Source organism: Elephas maximus, chromosome 1 (genome assembly GCF_024166365.1).
Source record: "Elephas maximus indicus isolate mEleMax1 chromosome 1, mEleMax1 primary haplotype, whole genome shotgun sequence".
NCBI classification, from domain to species: Eukaryota; Metazoa; Chordata; class Mammalia; order Proboscidea; family Elephantidae; genus Elephas; species Elephas maximus.
In genome coordinates, this window is record NC_064819.1 from 222,731,618 (window position 1) to 222,753,794 (window position 22,177).

General features: G+C 42.9%; 1 protein-coding gene across 2 annotated transcripts in view; it reads left to right on the top strand.

The window, feature by feature from the left end:
• The window catches only part of AKAP12 (A-kinase anchoring protein 12), a 128,538-nt gene extending 117,049 nt beyond the window's left edge, over window positions 1-11,489 (top strand). The window contains exons 3-4 of one of the 2 annotated variants that reach the window (XM_049903584.1): window positions 2,527-7,579; window positions 8,712-11,489. In XM_049903584.1, the coding sequence (XP_049759541.1) occupies window positions 2,527-7,579; window positions 8,712-8,715 (5,057 nt within the window). In that variant the 3' untranslated portion in view covers window positions 8,716-11,489. The remainder of the gene's footprint in view (window positions 1-2,526; window positions 7,580-8,711) is intronic. The other variant, XM_049903592.1, reaches the window with a different exon arrangement.
• The last annotated feature ends 10,688 nt before the right edge of the window (window positions 11,490-22,177 follow it).

The following is a 22,177-nucleotide window of genomic DNA, read 5'->3' on the forward strand; positions in this document are numbered from 1 at the left end:
ATGTAAGCTGGTCACAATTATCCCGCCTCATTTTATGCTGACATTAAGTATATTTTTACAATTTTTATTACAACCGTTTTTGTGTCAATTTTAAAAGATCTTTTGTTTATTATAGAAAGCAGTATGTGTCCTATATAGGATATTAGAAAATTCAGACAAGCAAAACTAAAATATATCACATTCCCACCCACCGGACATCATATGTGAGGGGTGTGTGTGTGTGTGGAGGAGAGTTCTGTTTTGTTTTTTTTTTTTAAGTCAAAATGGGCTCACACTGTTTGGTAAACTGTTTTCATTTCAGTAAAAACTCATCTAATCTTAAAAAAATAAATAAATAAAAATTCATCTAATCCCAAATCGTACTCAAATTTCTCCCAAGAAGACCCAAAATGGCCCTTTAAGTGCTTTGTCCTGATCAATACCCAGTCTAGGACTGTATCTGGCATCTCTGGCTACATTCCTTAAATCTCTTAATTTAGCGTAGTACCCTTCCTCCCTTTTATTAAATCACATGGACTTCCCCCCCCCCGCCCGCAAGCTTTTTTAAAAATTTCAAACCAACAGAAAAACATAAAAGACATATATCCTTGACCTGACTTAACAATTGTTAATATCTTGTCACATATTTATTCACATTCTCTGTCTTGCCCTCTCTCTCTCCCGCTCCCTAAACTTCTTGGAAGTTTCCTGCAGAATAATCCAGTTGTATTTTTGTTTGTTTGATTTTTGTCCTTCATGACATTGACATTTCAGACCAGGCTAGTAGTTTTATAGAATGTCCTTCAATGTGGGTTTGTCTGATTGCTTCCTCATGATTGGATTACATTAAACATTTTTGTCAGGAATACGGCGTAGGTGATTGATTACCCTCAAATCAGGACACATGATGACAGTTTCTCCCATTCTTGGGGATGTTAGCTTTGATTACTTGGTTAAGGTGGTACCTGCCAGATTTCTCTCTCATAACGGTGCTTTTCTCCTTGCAATTTAATAAGTACTTTGTGTTTCCATACTCTGGAACAGCGTGTTCCCTGACAGCCTTTCACCCACTGGCTTTAGCATTTCTTGATGATTCTTGGAAACCTTGGCTGTGTAGTGGTTAAGTGCTACAGCTGCTAACCAAAAGGTTGGCAGTTTGAATCCACTGGGTGCTCCTTAGAAACTATATGGGGCAGTTCTAGACTGAATGAGTTATTACAGTGGTGTGAACAGTGGCTTTTTAAATGTAAAATTCTAAAGAGAATAACTTAAAATATCAAACCAAAAAACCAAACCTGTTGCTGTTGAGTCGATTTCAACTCATAATGACCTTCAGGACAGGGTAGAACTGCCCCATAGGGTTTCTAGGGCTGTAAATCTTTACAGAAGCAGACTGCCACATCTTTCTCCTGCAGAGCTGCTGGTGAATTTGAACCACTGACCTTTTGGTTAGCAGCCAGGCACTTAACAACTGTGCCACTAGTGCTCCTTGATGGATCAAAGTGGAAGTTATATCTTATGTATCAGTTGTCATTTTTCCATAAAGTGTCATTTTTCCATAAAGAAGTACTCTCTGCTCCCCATTTACTTTTAATACCTATCAATTCATATATATATATTTTTTAATTCAATGTGTTATAAGCTATCACTGTCATTCTTTTTTAAGCCCCTCCAGTATTTGGCCAGTGGGGCTCTGGTGGCACAGTAGTTAAGAGTTAGGCTGCTAACCAAAGGGTTGGCAGTTCAAATTCACCAGCCGCTTTTGGAAACCCTGTGGGGCAGTTCTATTCTGTCCTACAGGGTCGCTATGAGTCGGAATCAACTTGATGGCAACGAGTTTGGTTTACTTGGCCAATAGGAGTCCCTTCAAATTGGCTCCTATGTCCTTGTGACCTGTCCCTATCGGTTTTTGAGAACCTCATTTCTGTCACAATAAAGTGTTTCTATATTTTCCCTAACCCAGACCTAGAATTTCTCCAAAGAGCCCTGGTTCCTTTTTGGAACTTGTTGAAGAGATCAAGCTAGTTGTCATATAGAATATCCTCTCGTTTCGATTTGTCTGGAAACTTATTTGTATTCTTACTTAGCATATTCCTCTAACTCTATATTTTCTATAAAGTGAAAGTTATATCTAAAACGTGATGTGTTCTTGAAAATCATGGGTGTGATACATGATTCCATTTTGCATTGCAACAGAAGATAACAATATCTAGTTGACCCACCTTTAGTGATGTCACGGCTACTTACATGTATCTAAGTCTTTTTGTGGGTTGAGCTTGTTAATTCTCCCTTTACAGGAAATAGAAAGAGCAGAGTAGTATCTTTGAACCTTTAATCTTTCAAGGTCATTTGAAAGAAGCAGCTATTGTCTAATCTATTAAGACACTTACCCTAACCTGGAATTACCCTTTTGGGGGGGTGGGGGGAGAGGCATGGCTGATATTAAAAAAAGTATTAATGAGTCATGTTGTACAAATATTTAAATTTTTTAAATTGTAATCATTTTTCCCCCTTCTTCTTCCCCTTCTCCTTTTTTCTGGTTAATAGTTGGACAGAGGGACCCTGAAGATGTGAGTGCAAAAGATTCAGATAAAGAGATGTCTGCTAACTTGGAGGTGGTTCAAGACATCACAAAGGATGGACAGGAGGAAATGCCGGAAATAACTGAGCAGATTCCTTCTTCGGAAAATAATTTAGAAGAGTTAACACAGCCTACTGAGTCCCAGTCTAATGATGTTGGATTTAAGAAGGTTTTTAAGTTTGTCGGCTTTAAATTCACTGTGAAAAAGGATAAGTCCGAGAAGTCTGATACGGTCCAACTGCTCACTGTCAAAAAAGATGAAGTTGAAGGAACAGGAGCCTCGAATGGGGCTGGTGACCACCAGGAGTCCAGCTTGGAGGCTGGAGAAGCAGCTCCCAAAGAAAGTGAACTCAAACAGTCTATAGAGAAACCTGAAGAAACAGTCAAAAGTGAGCAAGGCAACAATGAAATCACTCTTAAAGCTGAGTCTGATCGAGCAGCAGAGGAAGGCAAGGAAGAAGGAGAAGAAAAACGAGAAAAAGAACCTAGCAAATCTCTAGAATCTCCAACCAGTCCGACAGCCAGTGAGACAGCATCACCCTTCAAAAAATTCTTCACTCAAGGTTGGTCGGGCTGGAGAAAAAAGACGAGTTTCAGGAAACCAAAGGAGGATGAACTAGAGTCTACTGAGAAGAAAAAGGAACAAGAGCCAGAAAAAGTAGACATAGAAGAAAATGGAAAGACAGAGGATACCTCTGAGAAACCGAGTGCTTCTGAACAGCCAGCGCCACAGGAGAAAGAAAGTGTTAACGATGCCAGATTATCAGCTGAATATGAAAAAATAGATCTGCCCTGTGAAGGTCAAGTTAATGACTTGCAGGGACCTGCTGAAGAGAAAACCGCTCCTTTGGCAACAGAAGTATTTGATGAAAAAGTAGAGATTGTTGCAGAAGTCCATGTTAGCACTGAAGAAGAGACAACAGAGGAGCAGAAAGCCGAGGTAGAAGAAGCCGTAGAGTCCTTGCCACCTGAGAAATCTGTCGAAACAAATGCTGAGCTGCAGGAAGCTGAGCCTGCTGAGGAACTAGTAATGACCGAAGAAGTATGTGCCCCTGGAGAGGACCATACCCAGCCAGCTGAACTAAGTCCTGAAGAAAAAGTGCCCTCTAAACACCCAGAAGGCATTGTGAACGAGGTGGAAGTGCTGTCAGCACAAGAGAGAACTAAGGGGCAAGGAAGCCCTTTAAAGAAACTTTTTACTAGCACTGGCTTAAAAAAGCTCTCTGGAAAGAAACAGAAAGGGAAAAGAGGAGGAGGAGAGGAAGAATCGGGGGAACACAGTCAAGTTCCCGTAGAGTCTCCAGACAGTACAGATGAGCAGAAGGGTGAGAGCTCTGCTTCCTCTCCTGAAGAACCTGAGGAGATTACATGTCTAGAGAAAGGAATAGCAGATGTACAACAGGATGGGGAAGTTGAAGAAGGTACTACTTCTGATGGAGAGAAAAAAAGAGAAGGTGTTACTCCCTGGGCATCTTTCAAAAAGATGGTGACACCCAAGAAACGCATTAGAAGGCATTCTGAAAGTGATAAAGAAGATGAATTGGATAAGGCAAAGAGTGCTACCTTGTCGTCTACAGAGAGCGCAGCCTCTGAAACGCAAGAGGAAGTAAAGGGAAATGGAGAGGAGCAAAAGCCGGAAGAACCAAAGCGCAAGGTTGATACTTCAGTATCTTGGGAAGCTTTAATTTGTGTGGGATCATCCAAGAAGAGAGCAAGAAAAGGATCATCTTCTGATGAGGAAGGGGGACCAAAGGCAATGGGAGGAGACAGCCAAAAAACAGATGAAGCAGGAAAAGACAAAGAAACAGGGACAGACAATACCCCTGCTAGTTCCCAAGAACATGATCAAGGACAAGGGGGTTCTTCACCTGAACAAGCTGGAAGCCCTTCTGAAGGCGAGGGAGTTTCCACCTGGGAGTCATTTAAACGATTAGTCACTGCAAGAAAAAAATCAAAGTCAAAAATGGAAGAGAAAAATGAAGACTCTGTAACTGGGTCTGGTGTAGAACATTCAGCTTCAGATGTTGAACCTGGGAAAGAAGAGTCCTGGGTTTCAATTAAGAAGTTTATTCCTGGACGAAGGAAGAAAAGATTAGACGGGAAACCAGAACAAGCCACTATTGAGGATACGGGCCCAAGAGATGTCAACGAAGATGATTCTGATGTCCCAGCTGTAGTACCTCTGTCCGAGTACGATGCCGTAGAGCGGGAGAAGAAAACTGAAGCACAGCAAGCCCCCAGAAGTGAAGAGAAACCTGAGCAAAAGGTGGCTGTGTGCGTGTCAGAGGAGCTCAGTAAGAGCCTGGTTCAGACGGTGACCGTGACTGTTGTTGATGGGCTGAGGGCAGTCACTGATATTGAAGAGCGGTCTCCTTCTTGGATATCTGCATCAGTGACAGAACCTTGTGAAGAAACAGAAGATGAAGCCAAACCATTAACTGAGGGGGTACTTGAAAGAGAAGTTATTGCAGAGGAAGTCCCCACTGTTACCAAAACTTTGCCAGAAAGCAAAGATGCCGGTGATGACACCATTGCTAGCGAGGTGGAAGTAACTCCTGAAGCTGTGACACCTGCGGAAACGACGGACACATTTTGTGCTGAAGAAGTGACAGAAGCATCCGGTGCTGAAGAGACCACAGAAATGGTTTCCGCAGTTTCCCAGTTAACCGACTCACCAGACACCACAGAGGAAGCCACACCAGTTCAGGAGGTAGAAGGTGACGTGCCAGACCTAGAAGACCTAGGGAGGCGAACTCAAGAGGTCCTGCAGGCAGTGGCAGAAAAAGTTAAGGAAGAATCACAGCCGCTTGACTCCAGTGGGCAAGAAGACACAACTCAGGCCACCCAAAAAGTAGAGTCAGAAATACCAGAGAAGGTGGAAGAAGCAGAAGGGGATTCCAAAGTGCTAGAACTGAAGAAAGAGATAGATGCTGGGTTGACGGGACCTGTACAAGGAACTGAAACTGAGGATTTTATACAAGGAAAGGTAATTGTACAGACCACCCCAGAAAGCTTTGAAAAAGTGCCTCAAGTTCCAGAGAGTGTAGAATCCAGTGGTCTTGTAAGTATTTCTCAAGCAGAAACCTCAGTTGGGATCGAATCACGGGAGGTTACGAAGGAACGGGCTGACTCAGTTGAAACCCTTACAGACAATGAGACCAATGGAAGCACTCCAGTAGCAGATTTTGAAACTCAGAGTACAACACAGCAAGACAAGATCAAGGAAATCCATGAAGATGGTGAAGTTGTACCTGGTATACAGTCCGAGCTCACAGAAGCAGAGGCAGTTCCCGCACAGGAAGAGATGCCTCCCTTACCTTCCAGTTTTCAATCCCAGGAAGAAAGTAAAGAACCATCAAAAATGGAAGAAGTTCTAGAACCTATAGATAAAGAGGTACCAGTGGAAGCCGTACCCATTCTTTCAGAGACTAAAGCGATTCAAGAGACTGATCATTTTACTGATGAGAAAAGCAAAGACACACCCTTTGCTGAAGGACTTGAGGTGTCTACAGACAGAGAAATAACCGTCAGTCAGAAAAAGGTACCCGAAGTTGCCCTTGAAGATGAAGTTACCGAAGAAGCTGACTTTCAGAAGAATGCTTCTTATTCTGATAGTATAGAACTCCAGAGTCACCCTGAGTCTCTTTCAACCCCAGTGGAAAGAGAAATGGTAGTTCAAGTTGAAATGGAGAAGATTGAAGCCCAGCCAACCCACGTAGATGAAGAGAAACTTGAGGAGAAAACAGCTGTAACCGTATCAGAAGAACTCGGTAAGCTCCCGGTTCAGACAGTTAATGTGACTGTTGTAGACGGAGAAGATGAAGGTACCAGTTTTGAAGAAAGCTCTCTTTCTTGCCTAGTTCAAGAGGAGGCAGTATCTACAGAAGTCCAAGTTCAAAGCTCTGATGCATCATTAACAGTTGCAGCTGTAGAGGAAAAGGTCGTAGGAGAAACTACCAAGATTTTAGAAACAGGAGCTGAAACTCTGGCGTCTGGAGCTGCACACTTAGTACCTGAAGAAGAACCCTCTGACAAAGACGAAGACTTTACTGCTCAGTCAGGGGAAGATACAGTGCCCACAGGGGCCGGGTCTCAGGCAGAATCAATACCACCAATAGTGTCTGCTCCTGCTGAGGGAGGAGGAAGTTCTGACCTGGCAGGAGACAAAACCACGTCACAGAAATGGAAGCCAGATGAAGACCATGAACAGGTTGTTTGTCAGGAAGTCAAAGCGAGCGCAACACTAGAGGAAGGCTCGAAGGCTGAAAACAAGATTCTGGAAATTGAGAGTGAGAGCAGTAAACTTGTACAAGACGTCATTCAGACAGCCGTTGACCAGTTAGTGAGTCCAGAAGCAGCAGCCACGGAAATGTTTACATCTGACTTGCAGGCGCAGGCTCAGGTGATCATAGCTGACCACCAGGAAGCTGGACAGGAGCCCGAGAAAGAAGAACGTGAACTTCAGGCCTCTGCACAGGATGAAACACAAACTATGGCAACCGAAGAGGAGTCAGAGCTAGTCACTGTGGAACAAACACAGTCTGATGTTTCCAAAGATGAGAGTGAAGTGTCAGAAAAAATGATGACGGCTGAGGTAGAAAGCTCCAGTGTCAGCGAGCAGCAGCAGCTTGAAGCGGCCGTTCTGCTGTCAGAGGAAAAGAGAGATGCAGTTGGAACAAAGTCTGTACCAGAAGACGATGATAGTGCAGTGGCAGGAGAAAGAATCGAGAAGCCACTCTTTGAATCCAGAAGTGCTGAGAAAGGAGATACTGTTGCTTACCCGGAGAACCAAAAATCAGCCCTGGAAGATACTGACGCCTCAGGATACCTAACCAAAGAGTCCCCAGACACAAATGGACCAAAACTGAAAAAGAAAGACGACGCCCAAGGAGTAGAATTTCAGGAAGGAAAAGTGCATAGTGAGTCAGAAAAAGAGATGAAAACACCACCACAGGAGGAGATACATAAACCAGAGACAGAGTTGGCAAAATCAGAACTTACAGAATCCTCAGATACCGTGTAAGTAAAAAAAAAAAAAAAAGAAAAACATTGCCATGGAGTAGATTTCAACTCATAGCGACTCTATAGGACACAGTAGAACCGCCCCATAGAGTTTCCAGGGAGCAGCTGGTGGATTCAAACTACCAGCCTTTTGCTTACCGGCCTGAGCTCTTAACCACTGCACCACCGGGGCCCCTTTTTTATGCCATTTGGTGGTACATTTGCTATAAAGGAAGCTGGAGTTCAAATAATTGTAATTTTATGCAAAACTTTCAGTTGGGAAAATAACTATCAACTAGATTAGAAGATCTAGTTTGGGTTTTTTCTCATTAAAATGAAAATAATGGCTTCCTTCATCCCCAACGTGACTGCTCTAGAAGATAATTAAAGTGTATGTATATGCATACCGGAAACCCTGGTGGTTAAGCGCTATGGCTGCTAACCAAAGGGTCTGCAGTCCAAATCCACCAGGTGCTCCTTGGAAACTCTATGGGGCAGTTCTACTCTGTCCTATAGGGTCGCTATGAATCGGAATCGACTCGACTCACTGGGTTTGGTTTTTGGTTTATATGCATACATGCCATGTTTGTGTCTGGCTCAGAGACGTAAGAAATACATTGTGCCCACTCAGCACCATGCTGTCTAGTTAGTTGAATGTATTTTTTATAACCAGACGCCAAACCCAAAACCAAACCTATTGCCATCGAGTTGATGCCGACTCATAGCAACTCAATAGGACAGAGTAGAACTGCCCCATAGGGTTTCCAAGGCCGTACTCTTTACAGAAGCAGACTGCCATGTCTTTCTGTCACAGAAGCCAAAAGTGGGTTTATATCATACTGCTTGAAATTGAGTTGACAGCTCTCTGGAAAACAATGGGTTTTTTTCCCCTGCGGTTGTAACAACCATTCTTTAAAATTTCCCAATGCATATGACGAGCCTGATGGTTAGTGTTAGGGAACCCAGCCACATTTTGTGGTAGCATAGCGTAGTATGTTATGGACCCCACCACCTTTCTTGATCATGGAATTAAACTATGGTATCACTAGGGTTTCCAATTGCTGCAGTTCACATTCACAGCCATTCTGCCCTTGGTGAATGAAGGAGAAAAAGGAGATTTTATTTACTCTGATTCTTCTTTCTTCTACAGTTAAACTCGTTGTATATTTGCAAGACCAGAATGTGAAGACAAGTAGTAGAAGAAAATGAATGCTGCTGAAGAGACTCAAGACCAGTATTTCAGAACTTTGAGAACCGAAGACCAGGCCCGACGACCGATCTCATCCCTCGAGACCCCCTGACAATCCTGAGGCGTCATCAGGAGCTTTACCTTTTCACGGTTCCTCTTTTCAAGGCTCCCCTGTTCCTGTCCCTTGCTACTATATCATGTTTCCGATTTCATGTCCTAAATTCTTAACCTGGAACTGGAGTTGGCAATACCTAGTTCTGCTTCTCAAACTGGAGTTTCATTCTTTGTGTATTTATATGTATGTCATAAGTAATCCTTCTGTATATCTATTGTATATTTTTTCTTAATGTTTAAGGAGATGTGCACAGTAGTACATGTCTTTTGTATCACATAATATACGACGGGGCATGCAGCCATGGGGAAGCCCTGGGAAGCCTTCCGCCTCAGTTATAACCTGTGAAAACAGAGCTTCCAGAAATACCATTCCTGACCAAAAGGTACAATTCTTACTTTAGACGATTCGCCAATAATTAAGTCAGCGTTTAGCATTACTCTGAAATTGGTCCCTTTCCTGTTCTGCCGTGTGCTAAAAATTTTCAAAGCATTTTTGAAATGGACAGAATGTTCCATTGTTACTGTGAAATTTTTCTTTCTAGCTCAGTGGAGGCTGGAAGGAAGTGTTTCTCAGTAGCGGATTAACTTTAAATCTTTTCTCCTAATGGTTATGGTTGTTTGAACAGATAAGTATGCTTACTCCCGAGGCAAAGTGGCGAAGTGTTCTCCATGTAATGAAGAAAAGAATTGACTGTTGTAAGTTTTTGATTCTACTCTTATATGCTGGACCACATTCACACACACAGCGTGAAATAGGGCAGGTTCTTTAAAAATGGTATTTTGATAGATACTAAATCGTGTCTGTGCCATATTTGTGCCCACTCTTTTAAGAACAATGTTGCATTATGTTCATTTGGATAAATTGTGATTTGACAAATGATTTAAATAAAATATTTGCTTCACTTAGATTTGCTGGTTTTATTAGCAATTCAGGAAGCCTGGTATACACGTTGACTGGATTCCAAAAGCAGATTCGCTTAACCGTACTAGTCTAGTAGTCACCGCACGCTCGCACCACTTTACACGGGTTTGCGTTTCGTGCTCGAGGACATCGTGGCAGAGATGCATCTGTTGAAATAAACCACTCGCCTTTCAGACTGACGTTACTGCTACAATTCTACCATCTGGTGGTGTCTTCTGAAAAAGTCCATTTTCTGTGTCCATATTTTTTATTTTACATTGGAAAACTGACAAACGTCTCAAGAAAGACATTTCAAGAAGCCTTATTAGTAGAAATGGTTTGCTAAAATAGAAGATGCTCTTGAAGAATTTTTTAAATCTCCAAATGATTTATGAGTCATCCCAGTGCCGTCGAGTTGATTCCGACTCATAGTGACATGTATTTTGTCAGACAGTTGTCACACAAAGGACAGTCTGTCGCCTGTCATTCATGCACTGCCTTAAAGTTAGCGACTGTAAAGTTCTCTACTTTTTCACACCTAGAACTGGCCTGGCAAATGTGCTTCTTAAGTTTTACTGAGGAACACAACTCATCGCTCCGGTTTAAGAACTTAAATTTCAACTTCCTAGAAAGCATAGCTTTTACAGGAAGTACTTTTAGCAGGAAGAAAATTTGTTGTTAAGGCTGGAAAGTTTTCCCTTAACCTGACTCCAATAATTAAAAAAAAAAAAAATGACCATATTAGTAAGATACCTTACTATGGTCTTGTGGTTGGAAAACCTTAAATATCCTTTTAGGGGCTATTCTCAGATATATGTAATAGCCACTTGGGCTTAATTATAAAACTTGAGAATCCCCAAATTGAAAAACTCTGATCTGAATATCTCCTTCTTTTGCCAACTTGAGATTAAAAAAAAAAGGCCAAGAGCTGGTGTCAGTTTTTGAAGATCACCTAACACATACTGAAGATGCCAGCAATTTATAAGAACTTAATGACAGCCATGAATATTGACGAATTTCCTCTTGACTGCAGGAAGAAACTTTGTGCTGTTTTCGAAAAGGTTAAAGATTTGCGTAGTTTGTAGAAAACAGATTTTCTGTTTAAATTCCATCCATCCGTGTCTGATCTGTTACCACACGTGGCCTGGTCATCCTGACCATTACAGCTGGTTTCCCAGCAGTAGTTGCTTATTTGCTGTGCATTTTGTACTAGTATCTGAACGTGCCCTTGATTACTTCTGTACAATCTCTATACCCATGTCCCTTGAACAACATTGCTGTATTCACAACAGGAATATCAACAGTAGCATGAGATACAATTCTGTTTTATATTTTCGAAGCTGCTGTTAATTTATCAAGTACATAATAATCAAAGGTAAACTGCAGAAGTTGGAGCAAGTGCCTACATTTTGCTATTTTTGGCTTTTCTTTTTTGGAGCCATGTACAATAGAAAAGAATGCAAGACTTGTAAACTCTCACCACTTCTTGTAACCAAGGAATATAAAATGGCCCCCTCAGGTTATTTTGCTAATGATACACGTGAGTTACCTCTGTCTGTACATAGACACTTTGTTCTAGTAGTTTCCTTTGATGTTTAAAACTATAGAATAGTCAACGGCTGGCAACTTGAGCTTTCACTGTAAGCTTTAAGTCCTCTAGGCTAGGACAATATTTAATTCCTAGTTTTGTGTGAGGGCAAATTTTCATTTATCTAAATAAAATACAATCTAATTAAATGCCATGGATTTTCTTTCCGTAATTTCACCTTGATTCAGTTTTGATTGCTTTTCTCCTTACTGTCGTGATATTCGTCACACATTTAGTTCTACTTTCAACTACTTGGCCATCCTTTGTGACGCTGTCCACAGAACATTATGGGAGTTTGAAATGTATCTGGGACATGTGTGACCATACAAAGATCTGTGTCTGTGATTCTTAACCTCTTAGGACTAGGGACCCCTTTAATTAGAATCTTACTAAAAGTCTGGCTGACCTCCCACTCTCCAAAAGAAATAGTTTTATGTACAATTTCTGGAAAGTCTGAATGGCCAACTAATAACCAGAATTAAAAACCCTTTATCCAACTCTGCAAGAGTGGAGGTGGGCACAGTCCAAGGATCCCTGATAGCAAGAGGCTGGAACCCATGCCTGAGTACAAAACCACTGTCCTGGAAATCTAAGTCTCCATGACTATTCATTTCCGATGATATTCTAGAAACAGACCTGATGGGCAACCTGGCACAGTTCTTGTACAAATGCCAGGTGGCCAGTTTCCCCTTACCACCAAATGCCCTACTGTTCCCAGCCTACAATATTGTTACAGGAATAAGGTTCTTGCCTCTCACTGGTCAAGAATGAGCAGGTAAGGCACATAGTTTTCCACACGAGCAAAGCTTTATTGAAGAGGTTTGCAAGCGGAGGCAAGGCGGGCCTAGAGCAATGCATACCCCTGTCTCACAGAGAAAAAGACTGCCTGAGTTTTTAAAAGTTCTTGGGCGGGAAAAGACTCATGTTTATTCATAGGCACAGGCGGGGATATGGTAACTACAGTGCCCTTGCAGCAGCTTTCCAAGATGGCTCCTGTCCCAGAGGCCTCTAGGATTTGTAGCAGGACTTATTATGGGATGTTGCACCTGTGCAGTGTGTATGCGCTCCCTACGTTCGATTCCGCGGCTGGGGCTGTAGCACCTCACTGCCCCCGGTGGAAGGTCACACAGCGGTCACGGGTGGATGTTCTGCGCATGTCCCTGGGGCTGGTTTTCTCCAGCTGCTTTTGAAAGGCAACTTCAAAGAAGTTTGGGAGCTATTTTTAGATACCCTGCCCCATTGTTCTGGGGAATAGCTTTGTTTCTGCGCCCTGGCCCATTTCTTGTTACTTTGTTTGCAGATTTGGGGCCCCTCTGTTCTCTGTCTTACTAAGTCTCCAGGTTCCACACTCAACCCGATTACCTCCCTGATAATATGGCCTATTTCTCTTTTACTTGCTTCTCGTCTAACAACCGTACCAGTCTCTTCACTATTTCTCAAACAGGCACCATCTCATCTCAGGGCCTTTGCTCCCTGTCTTAATATCACTTGAATTAAGATGGTCTAGGCCCTACTTTTACATACAAGAAAGCTGAGATTTAGAGCACCAGCTTTTAAGTTGTAGGAACACAGGTCTCAGCTAAGGCAACCAAGACCTGAGGATGGTGCGGTAGGGATGGTAATCCTGACTTTTTTTTTTTTTTAATGCTGTCTTTACTTGGAAACGAGACTGCTTTTTTTGGATATTCCATGAAGATTTATTTAAATATCCCATTAGGTTTTTTGTTTGTTTAATTGTGATTTAGGTGAAAGTTTACAGAGCAAATTAGTTCCAAACCTCTTTTTTGATATCTAAACTTAACAGATATCTTTACAGGGTTTTACAATTATGAGGGAGATTATATTGTAACTTTGCCATATTCTCCCATTGTTTGTTGACATTAAAATTGTAATGCTAGAGGGTAGTTTTATATATAATTTCTTAAGAAAAGCTACACCACAGTGCTCGCTGTTTGGAGACTGGAGGTCGCGTTGTTGTTAGTTGCTGTCAAGTCAGTTCTGACTCCACGCAGGCAGAGTTGAACTCTCCACAGGGTTTTCAAGGCTGCGACCTGTTGGAAGCACATTGCTAGGCCTGTCTTCTGGGGTGCCTCTGGGTGGTCCAAACCACCAACCTTTTGGCTAGTAGGAGCTTAGCCGTTGTGTTGCCCAGCCTAACCAGAGGTAGAGTAACATTTCCTAAGCATTGAAAGAAGGACCCAACGTGTTATTTTCCCATGACAGGATGTTGAGTACTCAAGCCTAGTCCTAACTCTTAACCCTGTGCTCTTGCTTCTATTTGGTCTCCTAGTAATCCCAAATTACATAGTATAATTAATGAACATAGAGCCAATACTATTTTAGGCTAATTTAAAAACCACCTTGTGCTTGATCCTTTTTATCCCTGATAGCCACAAAAAAAACAAAACAAAACATTGCTGTTGAGTTGATTCTGACTCATAGCGACCCTACAGGACAGAGTAGAACTGCCCCATAGGGTTTCCAGAGAGCATCTGGTGGCTTCAAACTGCTGACCTTTTGGGCATGCCTAATTCCTGAAAAAGCAGGTGGGGTTGCCTCTAGAACTTGAAACCTGAGCACAACGAGGGTTCTTTTTAAACAGTTTACAGAAATGATACTGCAGAGATAGCCAGAGGGCCATTTCAAGAGCGGGGATTTGGCTAAGAAGTCATTAAATGATTTTAGTGGGGAAGTGGTGCAGTCTGTCTACATTATTGATTCTCAAGGCAGCGTTGGGGGTTGTGATACTGCCCCACCCTATTCCCAAGCGTGCCCCCCCATGCGTTTGCTTGTCATGATGACAACAATGTTACCAGAAACTAATGAGTTGGGGGCATGGATACTAAATATCCTGCCAGGCACTGGACCGCCATTCCTAAGAAAGGAGTATCAGCCTAAAATGCCAGTGGCGTCTAGCATCTAGAGAATTGAAGCTGGAGCTTGGGAAACTAGCTAATAAGCTATTATAATAAACACAGCAAGAGCTGATCACAGCAGGATTAAAGTAGCGGCAGTTGGGCTGGAGAGCCGTAAAGATCAAGAGATACCATAAGGCGTGATGATCTGTCATGGGGAGCACTGTGGGTCAATAATTGGGGTTCTGCATTGCCAGCCTGGATACTGGAGCTGTTTATTAACATGGGGGCAATTAGCGGGGTGGGGTGGGGTAGGGATGCAGATAATACTGGTTTTGGAAATGCTCAGTTTGAGGGGCTTATGAGACAGCCAAGGGTAAATGGCAAGTTGGCAGCTGGGTCTATGGGTCTGATAAGTCGGAACAGAGGGACATCTATAGCTTGTTGTTGAGAATATATACAGCAAAACAAAAACAAAACCATTGCCTTCAAGTTGATTCCGACTCATAGCAACCTTATAGAACAGAGTAGACAGAGCAACCCTGCAGGACAGAGTAGAATTGCCCATAGTGTTTCCAAGGCTGTAAATCTTTACAGAAGCAGACTCCCACATCTTTCTCCCTTAGAGCATCTGGTGGATTTGAGCTGCCGACCTTTTGGTTAGCAGCCGAGTGCATTAACCACTGAGCAACCAGGCTCCTCCACAGCAAAACATATACCCATTCAACAATTTCTACATGTATATAAAAAAAAACATGTATAAGACAGTAACATTTATTACATTCTTCAAACTGGGCAGCCATTCACACTTTTTTCAATTTTTCCTCCCCTTTTTTACTGACATAAACTCATTGCCCCCTAAGCTCCCTATCTAAACATTTCAAGTCGTTGTTATCGATTAGATCCCATATAAAAAGTTCTTTAAAAGAGCACAATACTCACAGTAGACATTCTTAACTAGTTGGGTTAGACTGTTCATCCAGCCTCAATGGCTCCAGAAAATCTGAATTTTAAGAGAATTTAAATTCCATTCTACATTTTTTTCCCCTTTTGGTCAAGATTCTTCCATAGAATTTTTTGTCAAAACATTCAGTAATGGTGGCCAAGCACCATTCAGTTCTTCTGGTCTCCTGGCAAAGGACGCAGTTGTTCATGGAAGCAATTAACCCCACATTCCATCATCTACAGCTCATTTGCCCTCTCTATGCCCTGAAACACGCATAGGTAAAAATAGTCTACACAGATTGTTGCAACATTTCCTAAAATCTCGCGCACAGACTTTGGCTTGGTGACTTAGTTAGATGAGGACTTAGATTTCATTTTCCCTGTCAGCAACAGTTTCCTCATTTCAGAAAGTACTTCTGAAGATCTTACAAGGCTTTCCCGCTGTGAAAGTCAAAAGCAAAATTCACCATGATGCATTAATAATAATACTTAGGAGAGAGAGAGAGAGAGAGGAATTAAGACAGGAAACAGAGGGTCCCCCCAAATCTGCAAACAAAGTATCCAGAAATGGGCGAGGGCGCAGAAACAAAGCCATTCCCCAGAACAATGAGGCAGGGTTTCAGAAAATAACCCGCAAACTTCTTTAACATTGTCTTTGAGAGGCAGCTGGAGAAAACCAGCCCCAGGGACATGCACAGAACATCCACCTGAGCCTGCTGCAAGACCTTCCACCAGGGCAGTGAGGGGTCGCAGCAGCAGCTGGGAGACTGCACAGGCGCGACACCCCATAATAAGTCCTGCGGGACAGGAGCCACCTTGGAAAGCTGCTGCGCGTGCACCGTAGTTAACATATTGAATAAACATGAATCTTTTCCCGCCCAAGAACTTTTAAAAACCCAGGCCCGTCTTTTGTTCTGTGAGACAGGGATATGTGTTGCTGTAGGCCTTCCTCGTCTCTGCTTGCAAGCCTCTTCAATAAGGCTTTGCTCGGGTGGAAAACTCTACGTGCCTTACCTGCCCATTTTTGACCAGTGAGAGGCAAGAACCGTATTCCGGTAACAGAATCTCTTAATAAAATGGACTGCCCCCTGGAAACCGTTCTGTGACTGCTGATGAACTGCTTTCTCTGTGCATATTTCTCTCAGTCAACACAAATGGCACTGATTTTCCGTAACAGTTTCTAAATACACATTTTCTCCAGGCTCACTCTTATTTAGGATGAACTATCCAGTCTGTCTGTTACCCATGTTTCTTTTCTTTCCTCCTCTCCCTGTCACCTGTTCAGCATTTGTGGTCAGCTAGCACATCTCCCCCAAGGAGATCTGAAGGGACAGAAGTACAGCGTGGGGAGGAGGGACTCTGGGAAGTGAGAAGACTAAACAGCTTTTCCCAGTCACTCCCAGGTTTCCCCCCACCTACCTGTCAAAAAAACCAAACCAGGCACCAACAAGTCAATTAATTCTGACTCATGGTGACCCCATGTGTTTCAGAGTAGAACTGTGATCCACAGGGTTTTTAATGGGTGTAATTTTTCAGAAGTAGATTGCCAGGCGTTTCTTTGAGGCGTCTCTGGGTGGACTTGAACCACCAAACTTTTGGTTAATCAAAAAAAAACTTAAATGTTTGTGCCACCTAGGGGCTCCTTTGGTTTCCCCCAACCCCACTGCCATTGAGTCAATTCCGACTCATAACAACCCTATAGGACAGAGTAGAACTGCCCCATAGGGTTTCCAAGAAGTGCCTGGTAGATTTGAACTGCCAACCCTTTTGGTTAGCAGTCGTAGCTCTTAACCACTACACCACCAGGGTTTCCACCAGGCCTGCATTATTCAGACTATTGGTTCTCTCGGGGCGCCTGCCTTCTGAGCCTTGTCTGCTTATGAGCATCTCCATCTAAAAAAAAAAATTTTTTTTTTTTTCTAAGAGGGAAGATAAAGGAGAATTCTTTAACTAGTCCATTTTGTGTTGCTAGAAAAAGTTATAGTAAGAAATTTAAATTGTTAAGGCTATGGAATTTTCCCTAGGCAGTCTGATAATAGCTGAAGGAGCCTGGAACTGTGTGTCTATAGATAAAGGCTTATGATGCTGAACGGGTTTCAGGGAAGCTTCCAGATTAAGACAGACTAGGAAGAAAGGCCTAGCAACCTACTTCCAAAAACCAGCCAATGAAAACCCTATGGATCACAACGGTCTGAACCGTTTCACTGTGTGTAGGTTCCCCACCAGTTGGGAGCCAATTTGACAGCAGCTAACAATAACAACAGTTGTGAGATCTTGGCAAATTACCTCATACCATTTTGTTTCTTCAGTTGGATCCTTGTCTTTCTTACATGAAGGAAGATTGTACAGGTGGCCTTTTCAAAAACTTTTGGGTATTTGGTTACATTGCCTACCTTCTTATTTTGTGCCCACAGATTACAAGGACTGGGAGGTTTGGTGTAATTTCCAGGGCCTCTCAATCATGAACTTCTTCTAAGGGCTCATGCACAGTCCTGTACGTCACAGGTGTCTCACTAAGAGCACCTTGCCACAGAGAAGGAAACGTGTTAGGAAGAGGCTTGGACCCCTCACTGGATCTTTATTAGCGCCCCTGTTTATTATAATCCAGAGAAAACAAGTAGAACCAAGAAAGGACAGGAACAGCAGAAATAATACAATGATGCTATGGTTCTCAGAGTGTGGCTCCCGTCAGCAGCATCATCTGGGAACCCGTTTGAAAGGCTAAATCTTGGGTCCCATCCCAGATCAAAGGAATCAAACACTCTGTGGTGGGGTCTGCATTGGGTTTTACCAAGCCCTCCAGGACATTCGGACGTGTTAAAATTTGAGAACCCCAGCAGTAATATAAGGCTGTAAGAGGAATCCAAGTTAACTGCCTCAAAAGCAGAATACGTTAACATGTGAACAGGCTTTCCTCTCTCTCCTTGGAATAGCTTCTAGCCCACAGAAATGCTTGTACATTTGGAAAACTAGTTTTCTTATGTAATATAAATTAATATAATCTGTCTGAAGCCGAAGGCAAAAAAGTAGACCAGATGAATGAGAAAAGCTGTGGCTTGTACTTCTTGTTTCTCTGCTTTCTCTTTTGCGCTGAATCAAATGTTTCTGCCTCCACAGCACTAATCAATTGCTAAGTGCTGGAGCCCTGGTGGTACAGTGGTTAAGAAAGAACTCAGTTGTTCGAATCCACCAGCTGTTCCATGGAAACTCTATAGGGAAGTTCTACTCTGTCTATAGGGTCACTATGAGTCGGAATTGGCTCCATGGCAACGGGTTGGTCAAAGGTTATATATATTAAAAACAAAAACCCAAACCTGTTGCCTGGGAGTCAATTCCAACTTATAGCAACCCTTAAGGACAGAGTAGAACTGCCCCATAGGGTTTCCAAGGAGTGCCTGGTAGATTCAAAGTGCCAAATTTTAGCTTAGCAGCCATAGCTCTTAACCACTATGCCACTAGGGTTTCCAAAGTCATATATTAGATGTTAATAGTGTCGTAGGTCCGCAGGCGGCACGAATGGTTTGTGCTTGACCACTAACCTGAAGGTTGGCAGACTGAGCCCACCCAGCAGTGCCACAGAAGAAAGACCTGGCAATCTGCTTTTGTAAAGATTACAGCCGAGAAAACCCTATGGAGCACTTCTCCTCTGAAGACATGGGGTTGCCATGAGTTGACAGCAACAGGTTTGGTTGGATGGCATCGTTTAAAAAAAAAAAAGTTGCCACAGTGGCTTCCTGTGTGTCAGAGCAGAACTGTTCTCCAGAGAGTTTTCAGTGGCTGGCTTTTTGGAAGCAGATCGCCAGGGCTTTATTCTGAGGCACCTCTGGGTGGATTGAACCTCCAGCCTTCCCATTTGCACCACCCAGGGATGTCGTGAGGTAGGAGAAAAAGTGTGCTTTTGGAATGAGACACATAGGGGTTTGAATCCTGGCTGCCTTTTCTTGGTTGGGTGACCTCATCAAAGTTTAACTTCTCTGTTTCCTCATCTATCAAAATGGGAGACTTGCCTGTCAGGATTGTTGGGAGTGAACAAAAGTGCTTGCACGCAGACACCCAGTACACAGACACCCAGAACAGAATCGCTGCCCTTCCACGCCCAGCCTGACAGCATTCTCCACAGAGCTGACCTTCCCAGCCACCAATTAATTTAGGCAGCGCAGGTACTGTACATTTTCCAGAGAACAGCATGAGCTTGATTCATGGATTTAATAATGGTTCTTTATATTCACAAATACGTTGATTTGCCTCAGGAAAACGAAACCACAGAAAATCATTTCCTCCTGGTCCTTTCCCCCATGAGGCATGGCTTGGCTTCAGAGTTTACGAATGAATTCCTGTGAAAATCTAAGGAGACAGCAGTTCATCCTAATTTCCTACAGGCCTATATGTTAACTGGCATGGCTCCAGAAAGTTTCAAATACAGATTTTCAGGGACAAACTTAAATTTCTAGTTTTAGTTGAGGGCTCATTAGGAACATTCATCTGGAAGTTGTTTGTTTGTTTTTACAGCTATTTGTATAGTCAAATATTCCAACAGTCTGATTTTTGTCTTAAGAGGGCTGTTAATAGTTCAGTTGGTATTCTTACAGTTGTATTTGAGTTAGTTCTAGAAAAAAACAGATTAATTGATCTGTATCTTAATTAGCTTTTTATCTGCTTAAGAATCTCTAAGTCTAAATCTTGCTTACCTGCAAATGAGGTGTAGCAATTCTTGAAATTAGACCTAACACAGAGGACTGGAAGCAAATTATAATTTAAATATTCAGAGGGTTCTGAATTTTGTTATGAAAAATGCAAATGTCAAAGAACAAGTTACATTCCATTACAATAAACTCCAGATTTGCCACAGAAATAATTTTGTCTTTGTATCCACTCCTCATGAATCAGTGGGGAGGGCTCCCCCACCCATCATCATTCTAGCAGGATAGTAGGAGAAGGTACGGCGAAACCTGTGAGAGCTGGAAATCGAGGAGGCTGCCTTGCTTTTCTGGGTCTCACAAGTTTTTCACCTGGCAGAGTGCAGTCTCACAGTATCACTCGTTTTAGTGGAAAATATTTGGGTTTTCCTTCTCTGACAGATTTTGACCTTAGACAGGTTCTGGCTTTCAAAGGTTTTACTGTATCATGCACACACCCTCCTCCCCAGCCATCCTTCTAAGTACCTGCATCTTTTCAAACATAGCAATGCAGTGTTTGGCCTGGAATTTGGAACTGAAGAGCTTTAATTTGGATGACTCAGCATTTTCCCTTTCTTGTGAAATGAAATTACAAAAAGCAACAACGACCAGTTCCTTATCAGGAGGTTTGGGATCCACTCTACCCTCTGTGGAGACCCTGGTGGTGTAGTGGATAAGTGCTACAGCTGCTAACCAAAAAGTTCGAATCCACCAGGCGCTCCTTGGAAAATCTATGGGGGAGCTCTATCCTGTCCTATAGGGTAGCTAAGAGTCGGAATCAACTTGATTGGGTGGGTTTTGGGTTCCACTCTCCATTTTTCATATCATGATCCAAAGTTACCTTTCAAATGGCAATACCTTCTCCTGTAACAAAAAACAAAACCCATTGCTGTCGAGACCGATCTCAACTCATAGCGACCCTATAGGACAAAACAGAAATGCCCCACAGGGTTTCCAAGGAGCAGCTGGTGGATTTAAACTGCTGACCTTTTGGTTAGCAGCCTGAGCTCTCAATCACTGCACCACCGGAGGGGCTCCGTATCGCCTATGATAAAGTAAAATCCTACAGTACTTTACATAAGCTATTTTTTAGCAACATCTATTGAATGAATCACTTTTTATTGTTTTCCCTACAAAAGGAAAAACAATAGAACCAGCGTTGCGAATATGCGATGGACTCAGGAGAATCACAGCTCAAATTAATTCCGAGGCTTAGGTGTTCAGATTGCGCATACGCGCAACTGAAACTTCCAAAGCTGACTTAAGTTGGCGCCACCAGAAACTCAGACTCATTGTGAGATTTCCAAATCTTGCATTAGAATTGGCTCTAGCATTCCAGAGGGGTGGACGGGCTTTGGTACCTTCCCTGTGCTCCTCTCCCTTCGTTTTGGGAAGAAGCTGGGTTTTGCAGGCCTGCCACAGTGGAAGGAGGTAGCCACAAGCTGGTGCTAAAAAAGACTGTGTCTCTTACAAAACTGGTAGGTGACCGCAATGCCTGCCTTTTCCCCTTCCCCAAGATGGGGGAGCTGGACTGGGGCCGGCTGGCACGTTGCCCTTACCCCTCTCTCCGCACCTACCATCACCTCTCATGATTGCCATTTTTTTTCATCCTCAAGACCCTGCCCTTTGGCTGCATGTCCTTCCCCTTCAAGGCCACCGGGGGTGTTTGGGGCTGCAGAAGCCCACCGTGATTTGCCCTTTCACAGTAACCAAGAAGTTAATATGCCACCTGGCATAAAGCTCTCATTTGAGTTGGGAGACAATTGAATACAGCTTTTTTTTTTTTTTTTTTTCTGAAGATGAAATTGATGGAAACTACTCAATATTTAATAATCTAGATTTATCTAGCACCTTCAGTTTTTGTCATCTTTAGGCAAATGCCTCTTGGCCTGTTTTCTTCCTTGTAAAGGAAGTTAGATAAGATGATCTCTACACCCATTCTGGAGCCCTGGTGGCACAACAGTTAAGAGCTCCGCTGTTAACCAGAAGATAGACTGCTCCTTGGAAACCCTATGGGGCAGTTCTTTGTCCAATAGGGTCGCTAAGGAGTTGGAATTGACTGGATGCCAACAGGTTTGGCTTGGGTTTAGATCCATTCCTGTTCAAATGTCTACAAACCAACAAAACCAAGCCCAGTGCCCTCAAGTCGATTCCGACTCATAGCGACCCTATAGGACAGAGTAGAACTGCCCCATAGAGTTTCCAAGGAGCACCTGGCGGATTCGAACTGCCGACCCTTTGGTTAGCAGCCGTAGCACTTACCCACTACACCACCAGGGTTTCCAAACGTCTACACTCATAGTATTTTCACATATTGTTACTCATTTGATTCTCACAGTCTAATGACC